Source organism: Vipera berus (assembly GCF_964194415.1).
Source record: "Vipera berus genome assembly, chromosome: 7".
Taxonomy (NCBI): domain Eukaryota; kingdom Metazoa; phylum Chordata; class Lepidosauria; order Squamata; family Viperidae; genus Vipera; species Vipera berus.
In genome coordinates this window covers 53,917,180-53,945,157 of record NC_138209.1, presented here as the reverse complement: position 1 = coordinate 53,945,157, position 27,978 = coordinate 53,917,180, and the positions used below count along the sequence as shown (strand labels likewise).

Below are 27,978 nucleotides of genomic sequence, written 5' to 3'. Positions count from 1 at the left end.
TTCGTCTCAATCCTGCCAAGACTGAGTGGCTGTGCATACCGGCATCTCGGGTCAACCAGACTATTCCATCTCTAACGATGGGGGGGTGAGGTGTTACCCCCCCGTTGATAGGGCTCGCAACTTGGGCGTCCTCCTGGATTCGCGGCTCAATTTTGAAGATCATATAGGAGCCGTGACCAGGGGGGCTTTTGCCCAGGTTCGCCTGGTGCGCCAGTTGCGACCCTACCTGGACCAAGATGCCCTACGCACATTCACTCATGCGCTCGTGACCTCCCGTTTAGACTACTGAAACGCTCTCTACATGGGGCTGCGCTTGAGGACCACCCAGAGGCTTCAACTGGTGCAGAATGCGGCCGCGCGAGTAGTGATGGGGGCCTCCCGATACTCCCATTTAACACCTCTACTCCGCGAGCTACATTGGCTTCCGGTTGCCCTTCGGGTGAGATTCAAGGTGCTGGTGATGACCTATAAAGCCCTAAATGGCTTGGGTCCGGGATATTTGAGGGAACACCTCCTGCCAGCATCAAACTCCCTTCGTCCAGTGCGCTCACACAGGGAGGGTCTTCTCAGGGTGCCGCCGGTAAAAGATTGCCGGCGGATAACACCCAGGGGGAGGGCCTTCTCGGTGGGTGCGCCTGCCCTCTGGAACCAGCTGCCCGTGGAGCTTAGGACCGCCCCTGACATTCGTTCATTACGCCGGGACCTGAAGACCTGGCTCTTTGAGCTCTCCGGCCCAGGCTGAGAATTTTTAACTGAGGTTTTTAGTTAAGGGATAATTTAATCTTTTTAAATTGTTTTTTAATTTTTGTATTTTGTACTGTTTGATTTTAAATACCCTGTAAACCGCCCTGAGTCCTTCGGGAAAGGGCAGTATATAAATTTAATAAAATTAAAATTAAATTAAATTAAATTATATACATATATACATATACATACATATATATATATATATATATATATATATATATATATATATATATATATATATATATATATATATATATATATATATATATATATATATACACATATACACATATACACATATACACATACATACACATACATACACACACACACACACACACACACATATATATCTTTGGTCATTCGGGTTTTATATATATATAAAGGTAAAGGTAAAGGTTCCCCCGCACATGTGTGCTAGTCGTTTCCGACTCTAGGGGCCGGTGCTCATCTCCGTTTCAAAGCCGAAGAGCCAGCGCTTGTCCGAGGACGTCTCCGTGGTCATGTGGCCGGCATGACTAGACGCCAAAGGCGCACAGAACGCTGTTACCTTCCCACCGTAGTGGTCCCTATTTTTCTACTTGCCTTTTTACGTGCTTTCGAACTGCTAGGTTGGCAGAAGCTGGGACGAGTAACAGGCGCTCACTCTGTTACGCGGCACTCGGGATTCGACCCGCCAAACTGCCGACCTTCTGATCAACAAGCTCAGCGTCCTAACCCACTGAGCCACCGCGTCCCTTGTATATATATATATATATATATATATATATATATATATATATATACAGATCTTTGGTCATTCGGGTTTTTTTCCACGTAGAATTGGAGGTATCAGGGCAACGTTTCGACGAAATCTCATCCGTCATCCTCAGGCTGGTGGCTTCAGCTTCGTTCTTCTGGGAGAAGTGTGTATGTATGTATGTGTATATCTATATCTATATCTATATCTATATCATATCTATCTATCTATATCTATCTATCTATCTATCTATCTATCTATCTATCTATCATCTATCTATGGGACGCGGTGGCTCAGTGTGGGTTAGGACACTGAGCTTGTCGATCAGAAGGTTGGCAGTTTGGTGGGTCGAATCCCCAGTGCCGTGTAGCAGAGTGAGCGCCTGTTACTCGTCCCAGCTTCTGCCAACCTAGCAGTTTGAAAGCACGTAAAAATGCAACTAGAAAAATAGGGACCACTACGGTGGGAAGGTAACAGTGTTCCGTGCGCCTTTGGCGTCTAGTCATGCCGACCACATGACCACGGAGACATCCTCGGACAAGCACTGGCTCTTCGGCTTTGAAATAGAGATGAGCACCAGCCCCTAGAGTTGGAAACAACCAGCACGCATGTGCGGGGGAACCTTTACCTTTTATATATATATAAAAAATCCCCAAATGGGATTCTGCCTCAGAGAACTGAACATGCTGACTGACATGGGATGGTGAGTATTAGAAATAAGCCAAAAAAGTGAAGGCTAAATACATTTTATATTACATGTGGAAAGGACTACTAGTTATATTAAATAATATCAAACCACAATATCAACCATAGCATTCTTCTAACCCACCAGAAGGGACTGAAAGACACAGTGTTATGGTGGTTTCCCTCTGTTCTTTGTGGTCAAGTCCAATATGTATTGACAGGAAGAAGTCAAGTGAGCCAATCAGGCACAGTTGACATGTCCCAGATCCCATCAATTAAACTATGTCACTTGATGGGACCTAAGAAGTGTACCTTCTTGGTCACAACAGCTGCTTTCTAGAGAACTATTCCCTCCCTTCCATCTTGTCTCCACCCTAGTTATGTTCAAAAGAGCATTGAAAACCTGGTTCTTTCCATAAGAATTGGGTTACAGTGGCTGGCAAGTTTGTATGTTAATGTCCCCTTTTCTGGAGGGGGGTGGGGGTACACTTGTTTATTTTAATTGTATTACTTTTACTGTATGCCACCCAAAATCATTATACAAATGGGTAGCCTTATAAATTTCTAAAATAAATATCGGAATTTTGAAGATACTGTTATTCCTAAAATAAAATTGCACACAAACACAAAAATATATTTATTTATATATATATCTACCCACACAAAAGCACTCATATAAAGAAGATAAACATTTAAGACCTACCACATGGCTTGTCAGGTTCCAATTCCTCACAGAATTTCCAGAAATGATAGAAGTCTTCAGGCATCTTGAGCCGGTAACAGCTTTCAATTTCTTGGCGAATACAATCAGAGACATCTGCTGTGCCAGCTTGTACATTTTTTACTTTTTTAATGCTTTCACCCTACCAGTAAACATAAAATCAAGGAAGAAATAAGATCATACATATATCATTTTAAGACAAAGAAAAGAAGCCAAAAGTCGAATGTAATCTGTGGGCTAACTTCTGATCTGTAGCAAATAAAGTGGTGCAGTAAGAATAAATAATAATAACAACAACAACAATAATAAACCTTTATTGTCAAAGTACAACATGTGTACATTGAGATTAGCTGAGCCTTCCCCCGTGCTCTCTACCCCCAACACACAGTGACAACAAACCCTCCATCCTACCACACCATATGAACCAACTACACCACACACCGGCCTCCCAAGTCAATTCTGCATAAGTTCACAGAGATTATATCCCATTTAAAAGCCTAAAAGCCCACGGATAAAAGCTATTTTTCAGCCTGTTGGTATGGCTGGCTATGCTCCTATATCTCCTACCGGATGGTAGGAGAGTAAAGAGATACCGTCCAGGGTGTGAGTCATCCCTGAGAATCTTCCTCACTCTTCCAAGGCAACGAGCCCTGGCGATGTCATCCAGTGGTGTCAGGGGACAGCCCACAATGTCTTGTGCTGTGCTCACTACCCTCTGTAATACTTTCCTGTCCACGGCTGCCAGACCAGCATACCAAACCACAATACCATACGAGAGGATGCTCTCTATAGTACACCGGTAAAAGAGGGTCATTAGCCGTTGTTCTACCCTGTTCTTCCGCAAGACCCTAAGAAAGTGAAGCCTCTGTTGGGCCTTTCTAGCCACCTGGGTTGTGTTAACTTTCCAGGTCAGATCTTAACAGAGGTAGACTCCCAGAAATTTAAAGGAGGAAACTCTCTCCACACAGTCCTCCCTGATGTAAAGTGGGGCAGGTTCCTCCTTTTTTCTCCGGAAGTCTAACACCATCTCTTTTGTCTTGCCAATGTTTAGGTGCAAGTCGTTGTTACTACACCATATGGATAGTTTTTGTACCTCCGCCCTATATGCTGTCTCATCCCCACCTGTAATAAGACCCACCACAGTTGTATCATCTGCGAACTTAATTATCGCAGTGGATGGGTCAGATGATACACAATCATAAGTGTATAAAGAGTACAGGTAGGGGCTAAGCACACAGCCCTGTGGTGTGCTGGTGCAAAGCTTCAGGGGGGTGGACAAAGCAGACCCGACCCTGTTTATAACAGATCCCTAAGAAAGTCTTGAATCCAATCGCAGATGGCGGGGGAGAATATCAAGTCAGTCAGCTTCTCGATGAGAATGCTCGGCAAAATGGTGTTGAAAGCCGAGCTGTAGTCAACAAAAAGCATCCTGACATAATTTCCAGGTCTCTCGAGATGACTTGCTACAGAGTGTAAAGCAGTAGCTATGGCATCATCTGTCGACCTATTTCCCCTGTAGGCAAATTGATGTTTATCGAAGTCCAGTGGGAGGCATGTCCTAAGATGTTGGAGAACCAATCTTTCAAAGCATTTCATGACTACAGACGTTAATGCAATAGAAGTAAATAAGCAGCAAAGTGAATATATAATTCTCCATATTGTTTATGTGCAACTGTTTACAGATTCAAACTAAGAAAAAATATGCTAAGTTAAAGGAAGTTCTACCCTAGGAAATCCCTGCTTCTAAGTAACAAGTGATGAGACCAAAACACTTTGCATGAATTAATAACATTTGTTATTGTATCAAAGATCCTGAGGATGGGAGATACTGTCAGGACCCACCTCAATCTACATCTTAGGAAATAAGAACTCTTGGATGCAAATTTGTCCAAAAAGGAAAAGTTTACTAGGATGAGATCAATTGTGGCAATACAAGACGGGATCTAACAGTTACATTTCAATCCTATATAAAGCATTCCCATTTCAACCCCCTCCCCTCATCCATTTGGTCAGGCTCCCATTATTTACTTAGGTGTCAGGCCTTTTTGTGGGAAAGGGAACTCTCCTTGTGTTTATTGTTATTGCTTCTTCTTTTTCAGTTGTAAATGGAGATGCGATCCAGATCTCTCTCTCTCCGTCCCCCCCAGATCAAAAGCTTCCCTGGTGTTTGAAGACAGCCTATTGCAATCTGAGTAACCATCCTCTCCCCCCCCTCGGAGAGATGGCAGAATCCCCAGAATAAGCACAATATTCTACCTATGCATTTATGAAATGTGATATAAATGGATTCTGACAATCGGCTCTCCTTTCAGAAAAAAGATGGGTCCATCTGCGGGGAAAAGAATATAAATGTTAGCCTGGTTTGTTCAGATATTCTGTATGAAACCTCTTAAGCAACTTTGGTGCTTTAACATGGAGTTTGTTAACCCACTCATTCTCTGAGGAGGGGAGGTGTTTCCATGCCACTAAATATTGTATCGTTCCATGGTGTTTTCTGGAATCTAAGATTTCTTTCACTTCAAAATGTTGTTCTCCTTCCACCATGATGGGGGGTGGTGGTGGTGGGATTTTTGTTCATAGGGGTGATTGTTGTTCTCTCTTTATTAGACTGCAGTGAAAGGTTGGGTGTATTCATCTAAGATTTTTGCGTAGTTCTAATTCAACTGTTACTGGGTTTATGATTCTTTTAATTGGAAAGGGTCCAATATACTTTGGTCCTAGTTTTTTACAGGGTTGGAGTGATTTCAGGTATTTTGTGGATAAATATACCATCTCTCCTACCCTGAATGGTGTGGGATCGGTTCTTTTTTTGTCTGCCTGTGTCTTGTATGCTTTTCTGGCATCTTCCAACGCTTTCCTAACAATTGGCCAGGTATTTTGTAATTGAGCAATCCATTCCTTCAGTTCAGGAATGACCGGTTCTTTTGGGGTTAGTTCTGGTATTGGGTTGAAACTCTGGCCTGTAGCTACTTGAAAAGGGGTGTAACCTGTGCTTGAGTGGACTGCATTATTATATGCTACTTCTGCGAAAGGCAATAGGTCCGTCCAGTCAGTCTGCTGAAAATTAATAAAGCATCTTAGATATTGTTCAAGTACAGCGTTAAGTCGTTCAGAAGCCCCGTCCGTCTGAGGGTGGTGACTAGATGACAGTCCTTTGGTGGTTACTAAGAGGGATAAAAATTCTTTCCAAAATGCTGACGTAAATTGCACCCCTCTATCAGATATGATGCGTTGTGGTACCCTGTGCAATCTGTAAATATGCTGTACAAAAAGTTTTGCTAATGCTTTTGCAGTCGGGATTTTTTGGCAAGGTATGAAATGTACTTGCTTAGAGAACAGATCTGTGACAGTCCAGACTACGGTGTTTCCATTACTTTCTGGCAGTTCTACGATAAAATCCATGGCTAGTTCTTTCCATGGGGCTGAGGGGTTCGCCACCGGTTGTAACAGACCTGACGGTTTCCCTTGAAGTCTTTTGGCCATCGCGCAAATTTGACAGCTACCCACATAGCTTTCTATGTCCTTTTTCATAGATGGCCACCAAAATTGCCTTTTAGTTAAGTGTAAGGTTTTTACAAAGCCAAAGTGTCCTGCTGATTTTGTATCATGGCACAGTTGCATGAAATTGATTCTCTGTGTGGCAGGTATATATAGCTTCTCCCCCCACCCATGGCAGTCCATCTTTAATTGTGCACACATGTCTATTTTTCTGGAACCATTCATCACTTTCCAAAGGCTTCCTGAATTCTATTCCAGTTTGGCTATCTGCCTTCAGCTTCATTTTTTCTTGTGCCCTGGTTGGTGACTGGTGCTGCCAGTTGTTGTTCTGGCACAAGTGGTTTAAAGTCAGTAACTCTTGTGCTGTTATATTGGGGCATGCGGGATAATGCATCTGCCAGGAATTTCTTTCCCCCTGGTAAGTGTTTGAGAGTGAAATTGAATCGGTGAAAATGTTGGAACCAGCGGGCTTGCTTAGGAGTGAGCTTCCTGGGCGTTTTTAGTGCTTCCAAATTCTTGTGGTCTGTCCAGACCTTGAAAGGTATTTTATTTCCTTCTAAAAATTGGCGCCATGTTAGTAATGCCCACCTCAACAAGAATGCCTCCTTTTCCCATATTGGCCAACGTTGTTCTGTTTGTGAGTTTTCTGGATGTGTATGCACATGGTTGCAACGTCCCCCCATAATTTTCTTGTAATAGTACGGCTCCTACCGCTACATCGCTCGCATCTGCCTGTATTACAAAAGGTTTGTCCGGATCTGGGTGTTTTAGGACAGGTTCAGCAGAAAAAAGTCTCTTTAGCCTCTCAAATGCTGCTTGACACTCCATTGTCCACTTTACAGGCTGGCTGGATTTCATGGGAGACCCCCCTTTCGTTTTCAACAAGTTTGTCAGGGGCATGGCTATTTGGCCAAATGTAGGGATGAATTGGCGGTAGAAATTTGCAAACCCCAGGAAACTTTGCAATTGCTTCCATGTGCGGGGGGGGGGGTGCCCACTCTAATACTGCCCTGACTTTCTCAGGGTCCATTTCAATGCCCTCTGGGGATATGCGATATCCCAGGTAGTCAATTTTTTTCCTGGTGGAATACGCACTTTGATAGTTTAGCATATAGGTGGGCAGCTCGCAACTTTTTCAGGACTGCTCTGACTAGGTTGATGTGTTCCTCTTTGTGTTCCCAGTCGTGATGGCTCCCCCTTGAATTTGACTTCCAGGGGCGGAAGTCTTTGGCTGGAGTGTTGTCTGTGCCGCGGCTGGTATCGCTTCTCATCCTGGTCCCCGTCTGTGGTTCTGGGGGGGGGGTACTGCTGAGGCAGCAATTCCTGTTCTATTGGACGGCCCCGGGGGTTTCAGGTGCTGGATCCCCTCCGTTACCTTTCCAGTTGCGGCCCCAGGCGCTGCCTCGGTTGCAGTTTTCAGCTCTCTCCTCCCTTAGTGAACTCAGGGTTGCTTTCATCAGATCAATGGCTTTTTCCAGGATCCGCTCCTCCTCACTGGCGTGCAGGGAGCTCTCCATCTCTTGCCTCCATTCCGGTTGGTGGTCACTCCGTCTCAGGGTCACTTCTCTCGATGCCTTTTCCCACTCACCTTTCCTTCCAACGCCCATCGACCACCGGGGTTTCGGTCGTACTGCTCCATCGCTTCTTCCCCGGGGAAATATGCCGCTTCAGCTTCCCATCGTCTCTGGGATTCCATTCGGGGGGAAGACTCACTCTCCATGGGACTTCCCTCCTCTCTTGCTTCGTCGCCAGACATTGTATTTGTTGAAAAGTCCCCCAGTAAGGTTTTCCCTTCCAGGTTGACTCTTATAGCAGATCCCGTCTACTGTCAGGACCCACCTCAATCCACATCTTAGGAAATAAGAACTCTTGGATGCAAATTTGTCCAAAAAGGAAAGGTTTACTAGGATGAGATCAATTGTGGCAATACAAGACAGGATCTAACAGAGTTACATTTCAATCCTATATAAAGAATTCCCATCTCGGACTTCCGGTGGTGACGCGACGCTGAAGACAGCCATTTCTAGGCTGTCCCGTCCACGGCTTCGTAGAACCGCCGAAAACAGCGCCGATCAGCTGTTTCGGCGGTTCGGAAGCCCCCTCCTCGGGAGAAGAGGAGGGGGTGAGTACCCAGGTAGGGGTTGAGCTCTCCGGGGCCACCTGAGCTTTAAGTTCGGGCGGCTGAAGGATTGAGCCCCCCCGAAGCCTGGGTTTGCTCCGGGCTGCGCAGCGTTTCTGCCCCGTGTTTTTGGGAGCAGAACAAAGCGTTAGCAACCACCCCTGCCAGCAGAAAGGACTTTGGAGTGCGAAGACGCAGGCAGAGCAATACAGGAGATCAAGGTGAAAGTGGATTTTTGTTCTCTAGCTCAACGGATTTGATAGACTCTGAAAGTGAAAGTGCGTAACAAGTGAAAGTGGGGGAAGATGGCGGCTAAATCTTCCAAAGTTCTCAGGAGTGCGGGGGCTTCCCCGGTGCAACAGTCCTCGCTGCAAGCTTTATTGCCTCCTGCACCTGCTCCAGCATTGATAGTTAAAGACTTACAGGATGCTTTGGAAAAGCATTCACAACAAATAGCAGATATTATAGATGAAAAGATGGATGAAAAGCTGGAGGAGAAGTTCACAGAAATGAGGGCAGACATCTTGCCTGCACTTCAAGGTATGGCTTTATGTATTGAACGCTTGGACGAAAGAATGGAAGATCTTAGCCAAAATAATTCCAGATTAGAAGCAAAAGTGTTAGAGACTGAAAATGTGGTGGATAAAATGGACAGCGACTTGACCTTGGTCCAGTACCACCAGATGGAGTTTGCTATCAGAATCAGAGGCTTAAAAGAGAATCCTAAAGAAGATTTGAAGCAGATTGTCTCTGAGGCTTTGGAAGGGGTACTGGGACAGTCAGCAGCTGAAATTGTGGGAAATATAGACAAAATCTTTCATGTGAATTCATGGATTGCAAGGCAAAGGAAGTTACCTAGAGATGTGGTTGTTTACTTCACAAAGAGAGGAATTAGGAATGAAGTTATCCAAGTTTCTTATGATACTAAGCTTGTGGTTGCTGAACAAGAAGTTTTGGTTCTAAAAGAGATCCCTCCAAGAATTTTAAGGAGAAGGAAAGATTTTGCTTTTCTGGCACAGGAACTTAAGAGACGTGATATCAAGTTTAGATGGGAGATACCAGTGGGTATGGTGGTGATGCATGAAGGTACGAGACATCGTCTTGTCACAGTGATGCAGGCACGTGATTTTTACAGCAATGTTTTAAAAGCAACCCCTTTACCACTCTTGGAATCTACAAAGAAGAATGGCGAGGGAAAGCCTCAAGATGCTGCAGGAATAACGCAGGCAGATGAGAAAACTACTGGAGTGGATCAAATTACAGCTTCATCGGAAGATGCCAGAGATCAGAGGATGACGCGTGCTGCCTTGAGACGAGCGAGACGAGAGCAAGAGGAGGATCAACAGAAAGTTATGGAACCTTCAAAGCGTACCTATAGCGAAGCTGTGGGAGGGGCGCGGCCTAAGGAAGTTAAGGGACTCCTGACAGACGTGTTCCAAAAGCTTCGGGTCGCTAAGGATGGCGATTAAGTTTCTAACCTGGAATGTTAATGGCTTAAACTCACCACAGAAGAGAAAGAAAATTTTTCAATACTTAAAACAATTTAAGACTGATGTTATTTGCTTGCAAGAAACACATATTAGGGCTATGGACCAAAAGTACCTATTGAACTCTAGATTGGCTACACAATTTATTGCTTCTGCAATGAATCAGAAGAATGGAGTGGTTATCTATGTCAAGAATACTATGACAGCGGTGTTAATAGAAGCAGACAAACAAGGAAGATATGTTATAATAGATTTGTTAATAGAAGGCAAAAAAACGCTTTTGGTTGGACTGTATGCTCCTAATCAACAACAAGCTGATTTTTATAGTTCATTACACAGTAAGATCACTCAGTTGGATTATAAATCTTTTATTTTTATGGGAGATTGGAACGGTGTCTTGGATGTACAACTGGACAAGTGTAGTTCTTTTAGGCGTACTCCAAGCCACGCTAGATTGCCTAAATCTTTTTTCGAGATGAAGGATGATTTGGAGTTGCGAGACATTTGGAGAGAAAGATATTCACAAGAAAAGGATTATACCTTTTTTTCTGATAGACATCAATCTTTTTCCAGGATTGACTTTATATTAACGACTAATGATTTTTTTTCCAGGATCAAGAAGATAAAGATTTGTCCAAGAACTATGTCTGATCACAGTCCAGTCTGGTTAGAGATTGACAAGGATAATAGAGATAGGCGCTCTTGGCGTCTAAATGAGAACCTGTTTAGAAACCAGGGAAATGTGGAAGAATGTAAAAAACAGATGAAGGACTTTTTTGAAACTAACATGAACAAGGGTACCTCTATGGACATGGTTTGGGATGCTAGCAAAGCTTATATGAGAGGGGTGTTAATATATATGAACAACAAATACAGACGTAACTTGGAATTTAGGAGGAAAGAATTAGAGAATGAAATTAGGGAAAAAGAAAAGGCCCTAATTTTGAATCCATCGGATGTGAAGATCAAAGAGGTTATTAATTTGTTAAGAGGACAGTTTGACAAGTTGATGGCTGATCAGGTGGCAACTAATTTACGGTTTGCTAGGCATAATACTTTTTGCAATGCCAATAAACCAGGCAGATGGTTAGCTTACATGTTAAGGAAGAAGCAAAAGGCTTCTAATATAGATAAAATAGAACATAAGGGTAAGGTTGTGTATCAACAGGATCTTATTAAGGAAGCTTTTGTGGACTTTTATTCTAAATTATATGCTAAAGATAAGATTAATGGAGCAGATATTGATGTATATTTGAGGAATGCCAACATCCCGGTTCTTACACAAGAAGAAAAGGAAGAGATTAATCAATTCATAACAGAAGAAGAAATTCTTTTAGCAATTAAACAATTGAAGGTGGATAAAGCGCCAGGCACAGATGGACTGACGGCGGTGTAATATAAAAATTTACAATTGGAGATGATAAAGCCATTAAGGGAATTGTTTCAGACAATTCAAAGGGGAGGAGGGGTGCCTCCGTCTTGGAGAACTGCTTTTATTTCTCTAATTCCGAAGGAAGATCAGGATGTCACTCAAGTAAGAAATTACAGACCAATATCACTTTTGAATACGGACTACAAGATATTTGCTAAGGTTTTAGCTAACAGATTGATGAGGGTTTTGCAACAGATAATTCATGGTGACCAAACTGGGTTTATTAGTGGCAGACAAATGAAAACAATGTGAGGCATATAGTAGATTTGTTGGAATTTTTGGAAAGGAACAACCAGATCCCTGCAGCACTGATCTTTTTGGACGCCGAAAAAGCCTTTGATCAATTGGATTGGCAATTTTTGATGAAAGTATTAGATAAAATGAATTTTGGGGATAAATTCTTACAATCAATTAGGGCATTATATCAAAAACAAACAGCCCGAATAATAGTAAATAATAGTTTGACTGAAGTATGTAATATTGAAAAGGGCACAAGACAAGGGTGTCCGTTATCACCTTTATTATTTGTTTTAACATTGGAGATATTATTGATTAAAATACGGAATTCGGAAAAAATTAAGGGAATTCAAATTAGAGATCAGGATTATAGATTGAGGGCGTTTGCAGACGATCTGGTTGTTACGGTGACTCAGCCAAAAAATTCTGTTGTGGACCTGATGGAGATAATAATGCAATATGGGAAGGTTTCTGGATTCAAGGTTAATATACAAAAAACTAAAATATTGGCTAAAAATATGACAGCATCGCAAAAGGTCCTTCTAGAAGGGTTAACTGGATTTGAGATTGTTAAAAGGGTTAAATATTTGGGGGTGTATTTGTCACCCTCAAATGCAAAGTTATATAAAAATAATTATGAAAAATTATGGGGAAAAATTCAAAAAGAATTGGAAAGCTGGAAAAAATTACAATTGTCTCTATTGGGAAGAATTGCAGCAGTGAAAATGAATGTTTTGCCTAAATTTTTATTCTTATTTCAAATGATACCTATTCTTAAAAAGGATTCAAATTTGGAGGAATGGCAAAAGGGTATCAATAAATTTGTATGGGCAGGGAAAAGGCCACGAGTTAAATTTAAGATTATGCAGGACACGCGTGAAAGAGGTGGTCTCAAAATGCCCAACTTTAAATTATACTATGAAACTGCTGCTTTGTCAGCGATAAGTGATTGGATTAATTTAACACAAGGGAGATTATTAAATCTTGAAGGCCACGACTTGTTATTTGGCTGGCATGCATATTTATTGTATGATAAGAAGGTAGATAATGTGTTTAAGGTGCATATTTTCAGACATGCTTTGTTGAGAGTTTGGAAAAAGTATAGACATAAGTTAAATTACAAGATACCTTTATGGGCAATACCGAAACACGCAATAGAAAATATAAATGTTGGGTTTAAACATGATGTGACTACATACAAGGAAATCCTAAGTTTGGAGAGGAACGTCTGGTGTTTGAAGCCGTATAATTTTCTACGAGAAGAGAAGATTGTTCAAACCTGGTTTCAATATGGTCAATTACGGGCCAGGTGGAAAGAAGATCAGAAAATTGGTTTTTCAATGACTGATGAAAATCTGGTAAAGCAAATTAGAAACCAGGGTCCAGTACATATCAAACGGATATATCTTGCATTGATAGAAATTGACTCAGAAACAGAACTTGTTAAAGATTGTATGATAAAGTAGGCTCAGAATATTCAAGAAGTTATTACAATGGACACTTGGGAAAAGATCTGGGTGAGGAACGTAAAATTTACGCAAGCCCAAAATTTAAGAGAGAACTTTTATAAAATGTTTTATTGGTGGCATTTAGATCCTAAAAAGCTCGCAAGTATGTATCCGAACTATCAACCTAAATATTGGAGGTGTGGTGGCGAAGACGCAACGTACTTTCATATATGGTGGACCTGTAAAAAGGTTAAAGCTTTTTGGATTAAAATCTGGTGGAATATGCAGAAGATATTTAAGCAAAGGATAAAGTTTTGTCCGCAATTGTTTTTATTGGGTATAATTATGGATACTACTGTTGTGGACACTAAGTTGATGTTGAACTTAATTGCGGCAGCAAGACTTTTAGTAGGTCAATATTGGAAGAAGGAGGAACTGCCGACTATAGAAGAATGGACTTTAAAAGTTTCTGACCTGTCGGAAATGGCAAAGATATCGGCTTATTTGAAAGACCATTCGCAACAACGTTATATTATGGAGTGGAAAAAGTGGATTGATTACATCCAGAATAAATATGGGACCAAAAAGTTTCATTTAGCATTTGCATAAGTTTTGATGTGATATTAGTATTGCTTGTAGTCATTTTACATGAGCTAGAGTGCGATAGACTTAATAGCTTATTGTTGTTAGCATATGGTTGTTTATGATTGTTTTTACTTTTATACCTTGTATTTAGCTCTGGGAAGTCGGGGATGGGGGAGGGGGGAAGGGGAGGGTGGAGGGTTAGGGAGGGCTAGGAAGGGTTGGGTGGGGGGGGAGGGATTTTTAAAGATAAAATGTATTGAAAAACTTTTCAATAAAAAAAGAATTCCCATTCCAACCCCCTCCCCTCATCCATTTGGTCAGGCTCCCATCATTTACTTAGGTGTCAGGCCCTTTTGTGGGAAAGGGAACTCTCCTTGTGTTTATTGTTATTGCTTCTTCCTTTTCAGTTGTAAATGGAGATGCGATCCAGATCTCTCTCTCCCCGTCCCCCCCAAATCAAAAGCTTCCCTGGTGTTTGAAGACAGCCTATTGCAATCTGAGTAACCATCCTCTCCCCCCCCTCGGAGAGATGGCAGAATCCCCAGAATAAGCACAATATTCTACCTATGCATTTATGAAATGTGATATAAATGGATTCTGACAGATACTAGAATGGTGTTTTGAACTCTTGTCTGTCCCAATAGTTGAAAGACACAAAACCTCCAGATCTTGGATAGTGTTGGAATGGAGATGGGGAGATATTACTGATACCTGCTTTTGTGCTTCTGCATGACATCTCTGCTTCCTACCTCCAGCCATTCTGGTACCTGCTGTGGCCATTGCTATATTCTGTCTTTTGCGATTGTAACAGTTTCCATGTTCTCCTTGTGATGGCATTGCACAAAAGTTTCTAAGTCAATCAAGAATAGAAGAGGGTAAGACAAAGCATGCATACTGCAATTTAGGTAGCTAGTAAAGGTTAAAGATTTTGGTACAAAAACTAATAAAGGAGCAATATTGTAGTATTGGTCATAAACTGTTAAGTTCATAATTTGATGTTTAATTTTAAGCAAGTAATACTGAACTGAATGGAAGCTTCCAGAAAACATAGTGATATGTTGTGATTTTAGACATGTTCTTGCTGAGGAATAGGCCTCATATCTTGTATAGGAAAACCGCATTAAACCAATGCTTCTATTATAATAATATGCTAAATATTTGCATTGCTAGGTTCAAAAAAATTATATGGAGCATTTTCTATTTTGATTCCTTCAGATAAATTAATTCCAACTCTCACTATCCTGAGACAGCATAATCATAATGATTAGATAGCTTTTAGTTAACATATCTGGAATGAGTCAGATTTAGCAAACGTGTTTTAAATAGGCAAAATAATAAATAGTAAGCTGACTATGCCGAGAATATCTTTAAAGTAAATTACACTTTTGTACTTTTCAAAGTAAGCTCCCCTGAACTCTGTAGAATTTCTATCAAAGCAAATATAAATTTCTATAAAGCAAATACTTTATTGTATCAGTCATAAACCTCAACAGTGAGAAAGGCAAAATTGGTTTGTACCACAAAAAATTGAGAATGCGAGCAAACTCTGTTGAGAGCTGCTGTTCTGACCTTCTGACCAACAGTGCTAATAGAGACAAGAGGAAAGAAAAGAGCTCAAATCCAATGGAGTGGAAGTAGCTCTAAAGAGGAGCTGTGTTAAGCCTGTTGTAGCAAGCTCATTTGAAAACTCTGTGGTACCTTAAAGGTTCACCTGAAGACTAGACTGTAGTCACAGATGTGTGCGCATATAGTCATGCGTGTGTTCATCTTTAAAGCACCTCCGGAGGAATCGAGGAAACTGGGGCAATAAAAAAGAAAGGAGGGGAGGACAGAGGGAATCGGTAGGATACACAGGGTAGTCTGAAGGAAGGCAAAACATATATAGAATCGAGTACTTCTTAACCCAAGTTTCCTTACATTTTTATTACAACACACAAAACACCTACCAACTCTACACTATTTTACAGAGGGGGGGAGAGGAGAAAAACAGCAGCTTATAAAAAGGAAAAAAAAAATAGAACGAGGAAAAAAACAGCGGAAGAGGCAGGGAACAAAACAGGCGGCAACTGTTAGAAACAAGTGAAAAACAGACCAATTAAAAATAAACAGCCAGGAAACTAATTTACACCCACACACACACACACAACCCCCCCCCCCAAGCCTCCTTACAACATTAAAACGAAGCGATGATCCGTTCCAATTCGCGCTTCTCGCTCTTTCTCACGGAAGCGGAACTAAATAATGTCACAGCGGAGTGGAAAACGGAGAGCGGAGTCTCCTGTGTTATTGCCCGGCTTCGTGGGAAAGAGCGCCTCTGCATTCAGGGCGGGGGAATTGCTGTCGGCACTTTTTCCCAAGAAAGGAGTTCAGCCGACCTCATCTCGAGTCGTCTCTGTTTTGAGATTACGGAGATAAAAGCGGCTTCCCTTCCCTTTAAAGATGCAGGTCTGATGAATAAAAGAGTCTGTGGCTGTTATCGTAGCAGAATTTCTGATATGGAGAAAAGTGTATGTATGCACCTCCATGTGAATGCAGTTTACTACTTTATAACCAGACATCTGTAAATTTATTTTAAATAATCAATGATAGAATTCCAAGCGTTTTGGTATACAAAACTTAATTGTATACCAAATGTGGATCCGGCTTTCCCCGCTCGGGGTGTCCTTTGGCTTGCTAGGCGTGAGTATGCTCTACCACCTCTATTCGAGTTTGCTAGTTGGCCGCTTTGCCTCCTTTATGCTGGGCAGGTCAGGTGCTCCGGGCGGCGGCGACAACCTAATGGACCTGTGCGAGGTGCTGGCCCGAGGCGGGGCCCAGATGCATTGGGTGCGCAAGGGAACATGCTCCACGGATGGGCCAAGGGCAAGATCTGTGAGGGAGCCGAGATGACCAGCAGCGACCTGCTCCCCAACCGCAAGCAAAAACAGATGGGACGAAGTAGACGAGTCCGACTGTCTGCATCATGTGCCTCCCCCCTCCACTACGATGCCTTCTGCTGGAGGGCTTGCTCGCTATTGACAGTGGGCTGCGGAGCCACAGAGTGCGCTGGTTGAGGGGCCAACAGGCTGTGGCGGCTGATGGACACCGTCGGCCTCCATGTGCTTGCTGGCCTCTGTGTGCAGGGGCTGATGATGTCAGACAGCAGACGCCCCGGCCCCTGCCTCGCTTTGCATTGCCCTGCGGCAATGGCACCCCTGCCTTGCCCCTGTCTCACTCGGCAGGATGAGCCTCCTGCCCACCGCCCCACCTACCAGAGACCCCCGGATTTCTCCCAACCCTGCCTGGCCTCCATAGGCCATGAGCAACATCGAGGTGGCCAGCCTACCCAGGCCACACCCACCCAGTCTATTGTGACCACCACAGCCACACCCACCCAGTGGAGCATGCCCCCTCCCCTCCCCCCCCCAGGGCACCACAATGCTGACGTGGCCCTGGCACTTTGTGATAAATAAGTAGGTTTTGAGTTGCAGTTTGGGCACTCAGTCTCTAAAAGGTTCGCCATCACTACCCTATACCATTTCAGACAAATGGCTATCCAGTCTTCTTAAAAACTTCCAGTGTTGGAGCATTCACAGCTTCTGGAGGCAGGTTGATCCATTAATTAATTGTTCTAACTATCAGGAAATTTTTCCTTAATTTTAGGTTGCTTCTCTTTTTGGTTAGTTTCCATCTGTTGCTTCTTATCTTGCCTTAGGTGCTTTGGAGAATAGCTTGACTCCTCTTTGTGGCAACCCCTGAAATATTGGAACACTACTATCATGTCACCCCTCGTCCTTCTCTTCATTAAACTAGACATACCCAATTCCAGGAACCATTCCTTATATGTTTTAGCCTCCAGTCCCCTAATCATCTTTGTTGCTCTTCTCTGTACTCTTTCTAGAATCTCAACATCTTTTTTACATCGTGGTGACCAAAACTGGATGCAGTATACCAAGTGTGACCTTACCAAGGCATTGTAAAGTGGTATTATCACTTCACGTGATCTTGATTTTATGCCTCTGTTAATGCAGCCTAGCACTGTGTTGGCTTTTTTGGCAGCTGCAGCACACTTCTGTCTCATATTTAAGTGATTGTCCACTAGGACTCCAAGATCCCTCTCACACTTACCACTTTTAAGCAAGGTACTATACTTGTGCATTTGGGTTTGTTTGGTTTTTTTTGCTTAAATGTAGAACCTTACTTTTTTCACCATTGAATTTCATTTTGTTAGATAGTGCCTAATGTTCAAATCTGTCAAGATCCTCTTGTATCTTAAGCCTATCTTCTAGAGTGTTGGCTATTCCTGCCAGCTTGGTGTCATCTGCAAATTTGATGAGTTCCCCATCTATCCCCTCATCCAAATCCATTCAGGGGGAAGACTCCCTCTCCATGGGACTTCCCTCCTCTCTTGCTTCATCGCCAGACATTGTATTTGTTGCAAAGTCCCCCGGTAAGGTTTTCCCTTCCAGGTTGACTCTTATAGCAGATCCCGTCTACTGTCAGGACCCACCTCAATCCACATCTTAGGAAATAAGAACTCTTGGATGCAAATTTGTCCAAAAAGGAAAAGTTTACTAGGATGAGATCAATTGTGGCAATACAAGATGGGATCTAACATACTTCCCTCCATGTAGATGCAGTTCCATTGAGGACTAGTTCCATTGAGGACCACACGCTGAGTACGGCCAGTCAGCCAGCTACGAACCCATCTGGTGGTAATGCTATCTAACTCATATTTTTCTAATCTTATCAAGTAGTAGGTTGTGGTCTACTTTATCAAATGCCTTACTGAAGTCTAAGTAAATTCTATCCACAGCATTCCTCTGATCCACTAATTTTGTCACCTGGTCATGAAGTGCAATAAGATTTGTCTGGCATGATCTGTTTTTGACAAACCCATGTTAGCTTTTGGTAATGACTTTTTTGCCTCTAGGTGTTCGCTGATTCATTGCTTATCTTTTCCAGAATCTTCCCAGGTATTGAGGTCAGGCTGATAGGTCTGTAGTCAACCTTGAGCTGGTCAGGATCAAACTCCTGGCTGTGAACTGAGTTTGCCTGCAATACTGCACTCTGACCACTGTACTATCATGGTTCAACAAAACCCTAAAAGCATATATATTTGTTGGGTGTTAAGATGTTATTTTGGAATCCTGCTTTTCCCTGTGGAGAAATAAATTGTAGCATAAATTGTGATCCAGAAAAAGAATTATCCTCTTAAGAGCCCTAGATCTCTTTCATTGGACATCATTCCTGTCCAAGCTTCTTGGGATTAGTCTAGGCAGGGGGACTGAGTTCTGGCAATGATCTACTTTTTGTGGAGGGGGGAGGAGAATTCACATTTTTTTACTTAGTTGCACAAAAACTAAAAACTTCCGCTATGCTAAGTGCAATCAAAATATTTTTGAACAAGCTATGCACCTACCCCCAATTTCAATCTCCTGAAGTATTCTCACATCTGAACAAGGCTTTGTGGCTCACAGTTTCAATACCCCATAAAGAATCCTTCTCTGATTAAATCTCTGGGAAATAAGCTTTTGTTAGCATGGACCTGTGTTATCAGCCACACGATCCTTATTAATGATACTAGGACTTAAATAGCTTAAACTTGTACTGTAGGTTAATATTTCCAAAACAGAAACTCCTTGGGTATCATATGGTCTTCTCAGGCAGTAAAGATTGTTTGAAATTTGTTTGGCATTGTCTGGCAACATTTTTTTAAAAAAAGTTTCTGGTCTTTAAAATTCTCTGAAGCAGTTTGTGTAACAAACCTGTGACATTTATGTGTCTATAAAAACATTGTTTCTTTGATTAATGGACTGTTTGATAGATCAGAAATAGAATTAAATAAAGAATAGAAAATTAATTGGGCAACATATTTCTTTCAGGATTAAAAATACAGAGAGCTTAATTTAAGAGTTTTAATGCCAAAAAAATCATATATAAAATATTTCTTAGATCCATTATTATTGTCATCTTTACATCTGTGTCACATAAAGAATAGATAAGCTCTTGTGCTTCTTGCAATACATTATCCATGGTTCCACACTTTTTATATTATTTCTGATTACTGGGATACTTAGTATTTAGGATTCAATCCAAAGATTGCTTTGGAATGTGCAAATACAATATCTGTCTACAGTTCAACCCCAATCACTCCACATATTTTCATACTTTTGCTCAGGAGCTTTAGTCACTTTCCTGATTCCTTTTGCAATATCCATTACTGCTTCATGATTGTCATCTACCTTTAAATCCCACAAACAATTTTTACCTTTATTTCCCAGGCTGCTCTGGTGTGTTGTCTTCAGAAATATTAGAATTAGAATCCACCCCTCATGATTATTTCACAGTATTTCACACCCACAAATTGATCCACAATCACAACAGCAATAACAGCAATAGCAATCACATTGACAATAACAAAAATATACATTTTTACAATTTACAATTCTACATTTTCAGTTTCTAATGGTGTGACTTCTGTCTCAGTTATTGGTTTTATTTGTAACAAATCACTTTTACTTCTCTCATAATCATCACCAACACCTTTGTTCTTTGTCTGGGATCACCTGGAATTCTAATAGAGATGTTTAAAACAGGTAGGGGTTCTGGTCCACTATCAATTCAAGTCCTTTTAAGTGTGGCTTTCAGTCCTTGTCCTGGAATGACCATCCAGCCTCTTTCAGGTCCAGTCACCACCTTTGCTCATGCATAGTAAGTCCAACCCTTCTCAGCCCTCCGGACAGCAGATTCAATATAAGGAACTTCCCTCTGGCTGTAGAAGTTCCTCCTTCCATTTACGAATCAGCACCCACTGTCCCAGCTGGATCTTATGGACTGGAAATTCCAAAGGAGCTGTTTGTGCCACCAAGCCTTCCTGTCAAAGAGAAAACAGAGATCCCAGTACTTGTTCTACATAAGCTATTGGTCTCCCTCCTTTGGGAGCCTTAACCCTTTATTACATATCAAAAATCTCTCTGTAGCCCTTTGAGCTATCCCATAAATTCCAAGGGTAGCATAGAATTTCAAATATATTTCTACCTATTTTTTTAATTCCCCAATGAACTCCCCCCATATAGTTATTGGATCAACTTTCTTGCAGTATCTTGTGATAACCACAGAATTCACTTAATGCCATTTTTATTGTTTGATAATTATAAATCTACTATAGCCTCAATCCTTTTACTATCTATTTTCCTTTCCCCTTCAACTATAATATATCCTAGATATTTTACTTCCTTTCATACCAATTGAACTTTATTTGCTAAACACCCTCAATCATTTCTTCTGCCAAAAAGTTGCTTTCCCATTTCTTGATAATTCCCAGAATAAGATCTTACAAAACTGGGAAGCTACATAAGAATGTATTTGCTTCCACAGCTTAAAAGTGGAGGAAAGAGAAAAAGGGAAAACTATTTGTCCTGTGTCAGATAGGGACTCGGTGGTTCAGTGGGTTAGGATGCTGAGCTTGTCGATCAGATGGTTGGCAGTTTGGCGGGTCGAATCCCGAGTGCCGCATAACAGAGTGAGTGCCTGTTACTCGTCCCAGCTTCTGCCAACCTAGCAGTTCGAAAGCACGTAAAAATGCAAGTAGAAAAATAGGGACCACTACGGTGGGAAGGTAACAGTGTTCCGTGCGCCTTTGGCATCTAGTCATGCCGGCCACATGACCACGGAGACGTCCTCGGACAAGCGCTGGCTCTTTGGCTTTGAAACGGAGATGAGCACCAGCCCCTAGAGTTGGAAATGACTAGCACGCATGTGCGGGGAACCTTTACCTTTACCTTTACAGATAGACTATATTTGTCCATGGAAGCTCTATCAAAAATTGTCACATTTTTTTCTTTCTCCTCCCCCTTTCACCCTGATTAGATACCATGTTACAAAAATATAACTCAATAAACTTATTGTAAATAACACATTCAGGATAAAAGGTAAAGCACATAGGTTCACCGATCAGTATTGGGCCAACATTTCTGGAATGCCTTTTGTCTCAGATAATATTCAAATCACTCTTGTGGCAGCACATCAAAGAACAACAGGATAGCTAAGAAGACAAAAGATTGTCTCCCCCTTCCCCCACTCACCAAACCAGACAGAGTAAAAATTTATACAAAACTTTTGCTTTCAGGGAACCTGAAACAGCCCTCAGGAGGAAAATTGCCATAACATTTACAGAAGTGGCTTGCCAAAACCTCCCTCCTAGGGATGAACAAAAATAAATCAGCCCAAAACACTCAGCCATCCCTCATGGCCAAAGCAGGATTTGAACTCAAATCCAGCCTTGCAGCTTGTGGCTATAACCCTGAAACCAAATTGGTTTTCTCTAAAGTTTTCCCTTCCCCTCCTTGGCTCCAAGGAAAAGGAAAACAAATCGAACACATACAGTATGCAGTAATTAATCATCTCTTTTGCAGTAGCAAGGAGTCCCAAAGACACATATTTATCAGATGTTAAATAAAACATCATATGATTGTTCCTTTGACAAGAATACCTTCAAATATATTATTGAGGATAAATCCAAACTAAAATGCAAAGGAAAATCACTGAAGCATGCCACATATACAAAAACAGAATATCAGAGTTGGATGGGACATTAGAGGTCTCCTAGTCCAACCCCTTACTGAAACAAGAAACTCTATCCATTTCAGACCCTATCAATTTCTAACCTCCTCCCAAAAACCTCCAATAATGAAGCATCCACAGTTTCTGGAGATAATTATCCCTCTGATTAATTATCCTTACAGTCAGGAAATTTTAGCCAATTTCTGTTCTTTAAAACAAACAAAAACCCAAATATGCAGAAGAAACTGCCTCCCCCCCCCTTTTTTTTTCCTTTCTTTTTTCTGCATCTCTTTACTTTTCCAAGGCAGAAATTTTTGGGTTAAAAAAAAGTAACAAACTAAAAATGTTTAAAAGGATTGTTCAAAAATTTCACCCCCCTTCAATAGTCCTTCCACCATGGGCTTTAAACCCATTCTTCCTTCCAATGTAATGTTATATACTGTTTCTGGTGAATTACTTCACCAGGGTTCTTTAAAGTCACCTTTAAAGGGTCCATGTGTACACCTCCTCTATTGCCCTCTTGGGCCCATATAAGTAGAACATTTCCTTGAGCTTCCTCGCTCAAGGTCATAATATTTACAATTATTTCTCTTTTATTCCCCATAATAACAACCCCCAATTTACCAATTAAGTACCTCCTGGCCAAATTGCAGTTCCCTTTTACCAATACAAAGTTGCACCATAGTTCAGGTCCTTTTGCTACTGTCTGGACCATCACAGATTTAAATATTGTTGCTTCTACTACATGTCCCAATTCCCTGATCCTTAATCTTCCCTTTCCCAATTTGCATTCGTGGAGGTATATAAAGGTAAAGGTAAAGTTTCCCCCGCACATGCGTGCTAGTCGTTTCCGACTCTAGGGGCCGGTGCTCATCTCCGTTTCAAAGCCGAAGAGCCAGCGCTTGTCCGAGGACGTCTCCGTGGTCATGTGGCCGGCATGACTAGACGCCAAAGGCGCACGGAACGCTGTTACCTTCCCACCGTAGTGGTCCCTATTTTTCTACTTGCATTTTTACGTGCTTTCGAACTGCTAGGTTGGCAGAAGCTGGGACGAGTAACAGGCGCTCACTCTGTTACGCGGCACTCGGGATTCGACCCGCCAAACTGCCGACCTTCTGATCGACAGGGTAAATCTGGTGGCTCCGGAATCCACCAAGGTCACACTTTCCTCCTCCTCCTCCAGGGGTCCAACCTTTAAGGTTTATCAGGGGTTCCTAAAAAGCTGGACCAGATAACAGATTAGTCCCCTGATACCCCTAATCCTCAAAATTCACCAAATTTGCTAGTTCTTTCCCCTCCTTCCTCTTAGGGCACTCATTTTCCAAGTATCCTTCCTCTTTAAAAACAGCACATTTATTTATTTATTTATTTAGGGACTGGGGACATTCTTTTCCTTAGGGGTTTATATCCCCTGGTGCCAAATACTGTCCTCACCCCCAGCCTAGAGCTCTCCCAAGACCCCTTACTGATTTCCTGATTTCTCCTCCCTATCCTCTTTGTTGGCCTGTTTGCACCAATTGAGCCATCATTTTTATCTTATCTCACGTTTATTTCTCTCCTCTTCTCTTTTTCTATATACTTTTTGTGCCTCTCTTACCGGTAATAAATCTTCTATTGTTTTAGTTTTCCATGTGTCTAATTTCTGCATTTTTACCCTAATATCTTCCTATGCTTTCCATACAAATTGATATTTCAAAATCATTTGATGTCCTGAATTACCAGGATCCAAATTTCCATATTTTTGAAGTTGGCTTTTTAAATTTGTCTAGCCATTCAGTCATGCTTCCTCCTTTCCTTGTTCTTATCACAGTGGCTTCTGAATGTTAAGACTCAGAGGCACTGCATATTTAAACACTTTTTATCCCCTATACTCAGCCATAGCATTCCTCTCTGCACTCTGTTACCTTCCACTTTGGATCTGCAACAGGGATTTCAGCCTGTTCATTTTTTTGTGAAAACTTTTTCTTACACTGTTTCCTAGCTACTCACCTAATCATCCCATTCTCCTCTGGTGTAAACATGTTAAAATGGGTTGCATTTCTCCCCATGAATATTCCATTGGTCCTAAAAACATTTCTAATCTGTTTTCCTACTTCAGTAGGATCTTCTATTAGTTTGGGCAATTCTTTCCTAAATTGCCTGATTTCAAAAGCTGTTAGGGGGACAATTTTTTTTTCCTTGGAGAGGCGTTTTCCCCTCTCTTGTCACCTTCCAAACTATAGGAACCTCAAAAATTACATAGCTTTTTACTAAACTTTCTCACACAAAATAGCAAATCAGAGATCTTGCCTTTCATCCTGGCCAGACATAAAACTTCACACAGCTCCTTTCTTGCTCTCTCTCTCACTCTCTTCCATCTGATTATTTCCATTCTTTTAACACCTTCTATTGTCCTTCTAATTACTAAGAAACTAGCCTTCTTTACCCTTGCTTGCATTTACACCAGACACAAAAAAATTCCATGTACTTCACCCCAGGCAAAACTGTTATGTACAGAGGGGATGTCACACAGAGATAAGCCAGGTGGCAGGGTGCCCTGTCAGGATTGGCAGGGCATCCTCTGGCAGGAAATACGGATATTGGGATTGGTGCAATGTATACCTGGCTAGCTATATAAAAGGGTAGTTGCCTTTGTTCTCCCAGTCTGTGCTGAATCAATAAAGTGTGCTGTGTGAACCCTGTTGTCCTGAGTCATCCATCTTGGTCATGCGGTCCAGAACTCACGATCGAACACTGGCGACGAAGATGGGATGCTGTTTCAAATAGCACGGATCTCTAGGAAGGAGGGAAAGGCAAATCTTTCCCAGGAAACCTCCTAATGCTGCAACGCACGGTGCTGAAGAAAAAAATCTTCCGAACATCCCTAATGAAGCAGCAATCCAAGGACCAGCAATATGGCCAAATTCGGGACCACTGAATTCCGTTTCAACATTGATGAACCCGAGCGATGGGAAGCATATCTTGGACGGATCGAAGGGTTCTTGATGCTCAACAAGATTACAGAAGACAAGATGAAAGCGGTGGCGCTTCTGTGTCTCAGTGGGCAAGACGTTTATGATGCGGCTGTGGGTCTGTGCTCACCGATGCCGGTCGAGAACATCTCGTATAATGACCTCAAGGCAAAATTGTTTGAGCATTTCATGCCAGAGAGAGCTTCGATGTACTGGAGGTATCAATTCATCCAGCGCATCCAGCAGCCTGGTGAGTCGACTTTGCACTTCGTTGGGGCTCTGAGACTGGCTGCCTGCCTGTGTGAATTCCCAGATCTCGATGATAGACTAAGAGACCGGGTGGTGTTCGGGCTGAGGGACCAGCAGTGCCGAAGGATGCTGCTGGCCAAACTGCAGATGACCCTGAAGGAGGTTTTGGCTGAGGTGAGGGCTTTCGAGGCAGCCATGGAACCTGACAAAGCCCCACACCGATCCAGTGGCAGCTCAGGTGTGATGGTCCATCATGAGCACGTCTCGAGCAGCAGAAGCAGAGACACGGATGGCGAGGCTGAGGTACAGCAATGATTGGGGAGACATCCATCATGGCGAGAGAATGACGGAGGTCACAGGAGACATGCACCCACCAGCAGAGACTCAGTGGGCGGTTACCGCAGCAAGGAACAAAAGAGAGCCAACTCGCCAAACCAGAAGTGTGCCAGCTGTGGGGGGAAATCATCCGTGGGTGACTTGCAGGTTCAGATCAGCAAAGTGTCTCTCCTGTGGCAAAACGGGTCCCATCGTAGCCGTCTGCCAGAAACAAAGCCAGGACAGCCTCAACGAGTTACAATCCATGGCATCAGCACTCGAAGGTACTGTTACCCCTCGGCACAAAAGCCGGCTTATCCCCCCCAATCCTGGAAAGTGCATACAGACTGTGTCTCACACGGAGGTCCATCAGCTACTCAAGCTAAAAATAACTATTCAGGTCCATCTGCAAGGGGTACCTTGTGTGATGGAGCTGGACTCAGGTTCTGTGGTCTCCATCATTTCTTATGAGACATTTAAGGGAATTTGCGATAGGAGTAGAAAGAGGGTTCCTCTGAAGCCCACATCATTAAAGCTATCAGATTTCCAACACGCTCCCATTAAACTCAGGGGAATGGCCACCGTGTCTGTGGGATTTAAGGATTTTCAGGGTCCCTTAGACATATTGGTGTCTGACGGGTGGAGAACTAGTTTAGTGGGGTTGGATTGGTTTGATGCCCTGGGTATTTGGATGCTGGGAGTGAATAGCATTCAGCCCAAGCGTCTTGAATCCATTTGCAATGAATTTGCAGACATGTTCGATGACAGGCTGGGGAAGTACACGGGTCCCCCCATAAAGTTGAAGTTAAATCCGATGGTCTCACCGGTGCACATTAAGCCTCGGAGAGTTCCGTTCGCTCTCAAGCAGAAGATTGAGTGCGAATTAGACAAGCTGGTGGAACAAGGAGTTTTAGAGCCAGTGGATGGGGGAGACTGGGAAACCCCTATTGTGACACCATTAAAGGCAAACAGGGAAATTAGAATATGCGCTGATTATAAGACCACCCTCAATTGAGCTTTAAATCCACATGCTTACCCGGTCCCAACAGTCCGGCAGGTTCTCTCAGCTGTTCAAGGCGGCGACCCTCAACCGAGCTTTTTTTTTAAATTGAAAAGTTTTACAATACATTTTTTTAAAAAACATACTCCCTCCCTCCCCTCCAACCCTCCCCTCCCCTCCCCCCTCCCCGACTTCCCAGAGCTGAATACAGGGTATTAACTTACAAACTTAAGCTAAAATATGCTAACAACAAAAAAACATTAAATTCTATCGCACTTTAACTCTCCATAAACATAACTATATTACTAACAAATAACAAATAACTAATAATACATCATATAAAACCACTACTTATTCAAATGCTAAATGAAACTTTTTAGTCCCATATTTATTCTGAATATATTCGATCCATCTTCTCCATTCCACAATATATCTCTGTTTCGATTGTTCTTTCAAGTATGCTGAAATCTTTGCCATTTCTGCCAAGTTGGAAACTTTCAAAGTCCACTCTTCTATAGTAGGCAGTTCTTCCTTCTTCCAATATTGTGCTACTAAAAGTCTTGCTACCATAATTAAATTCAACATCAGTTTAGTATCTGTAACAGTAAAATCTGTAATAATACCCAACAAAAACAACTGCGGAGAAAACCTTATCTTTTTCTTAAATATGTTTTGCATATTCCACCAAATTTTAATCCAAAAAGCTTTAACTTTTTTACAAGTCCACCATATGTGATAATACGTTGCATCCTCACAACCACACCTCCAGCATTTGGGCTGGCAATTCGGATACATACTTGCTAGTTTTTTAGGGTCTAAATGCCACCTATAAAACATTTTATAAAAATTTTCTCTTAAATTTTGGGCCTGTGTAAATTTTACATTTCTAACCCAAATCTTTTCCCAAGTATCCATTGTTATAACCTCCTGAAAATTCTGGGCCCACTTTATCATACAATCTTTAACAAGTTCCGTTTCTGAGTCAATTTCTATCAATGCATTATATATTCTTCTTATATGTGCTTGACCTTGATCTCTAATTTGTTTTACCAAATTTCCATCAGATATCAAAATGCCAACTTTCTGATCTTCTTTCCATCTTGCTTGTAACTGCCCATACTGAAACCAAGTTTGCACCATCTTTTCTTCTTTTAAAATATTATATGGCTTTAATTGCCATACATTCCTTTCTATCCTTATTTTCTATTGCATGTTTAGGTAT

The 27,978-nt window shown here is 42.0% G+C and overlaps 1 protein-coding gene across 5 annotated transcripts in view; it reads right to left on the bottom strand.

The window, feature by feature from the left end:
- Nucleotides 1-15,948, bottom strand: part of HPF1 (histone PARylation factor 1) — a 36,762-nt gene extending 20,814 nt beyond the window's left edge. For 3 of the 5 annotated variants that reach the window (XM_081332672.1, XM_081332674.1, XM_081332676.1), the window contains exons 1-3: nucleotides 15,867-15,911; nucleotides 14,409-14,547; nucleotides 2,874-3,033 (exon numbers count right to left, since the gene is read on the bottom strand). In XM_081332672.1, coding sequence (XP_081188798.1) covers nucleotides 2,874-3,033; nucleotides 14,409-14,547; nucleotides 15,867-15,871 — 304 coding nt within the window. In that variant the 5' untranslated portion in view covers nucleotides 15,872-15,911. Of the gene's footprint in view, nucleotides 1-2,873; nucleotides 3,034-14,408; nucleotides 14,548-15,395 lie in introns of all 5 variants that reach the window. The other 2 variants (XM_081332673.1, XM_081332675.1) reach the window with 2 other exon arrangements.
- Nucleotides 15,949-27,978: the final 12,030 nt, after the last annotated feature.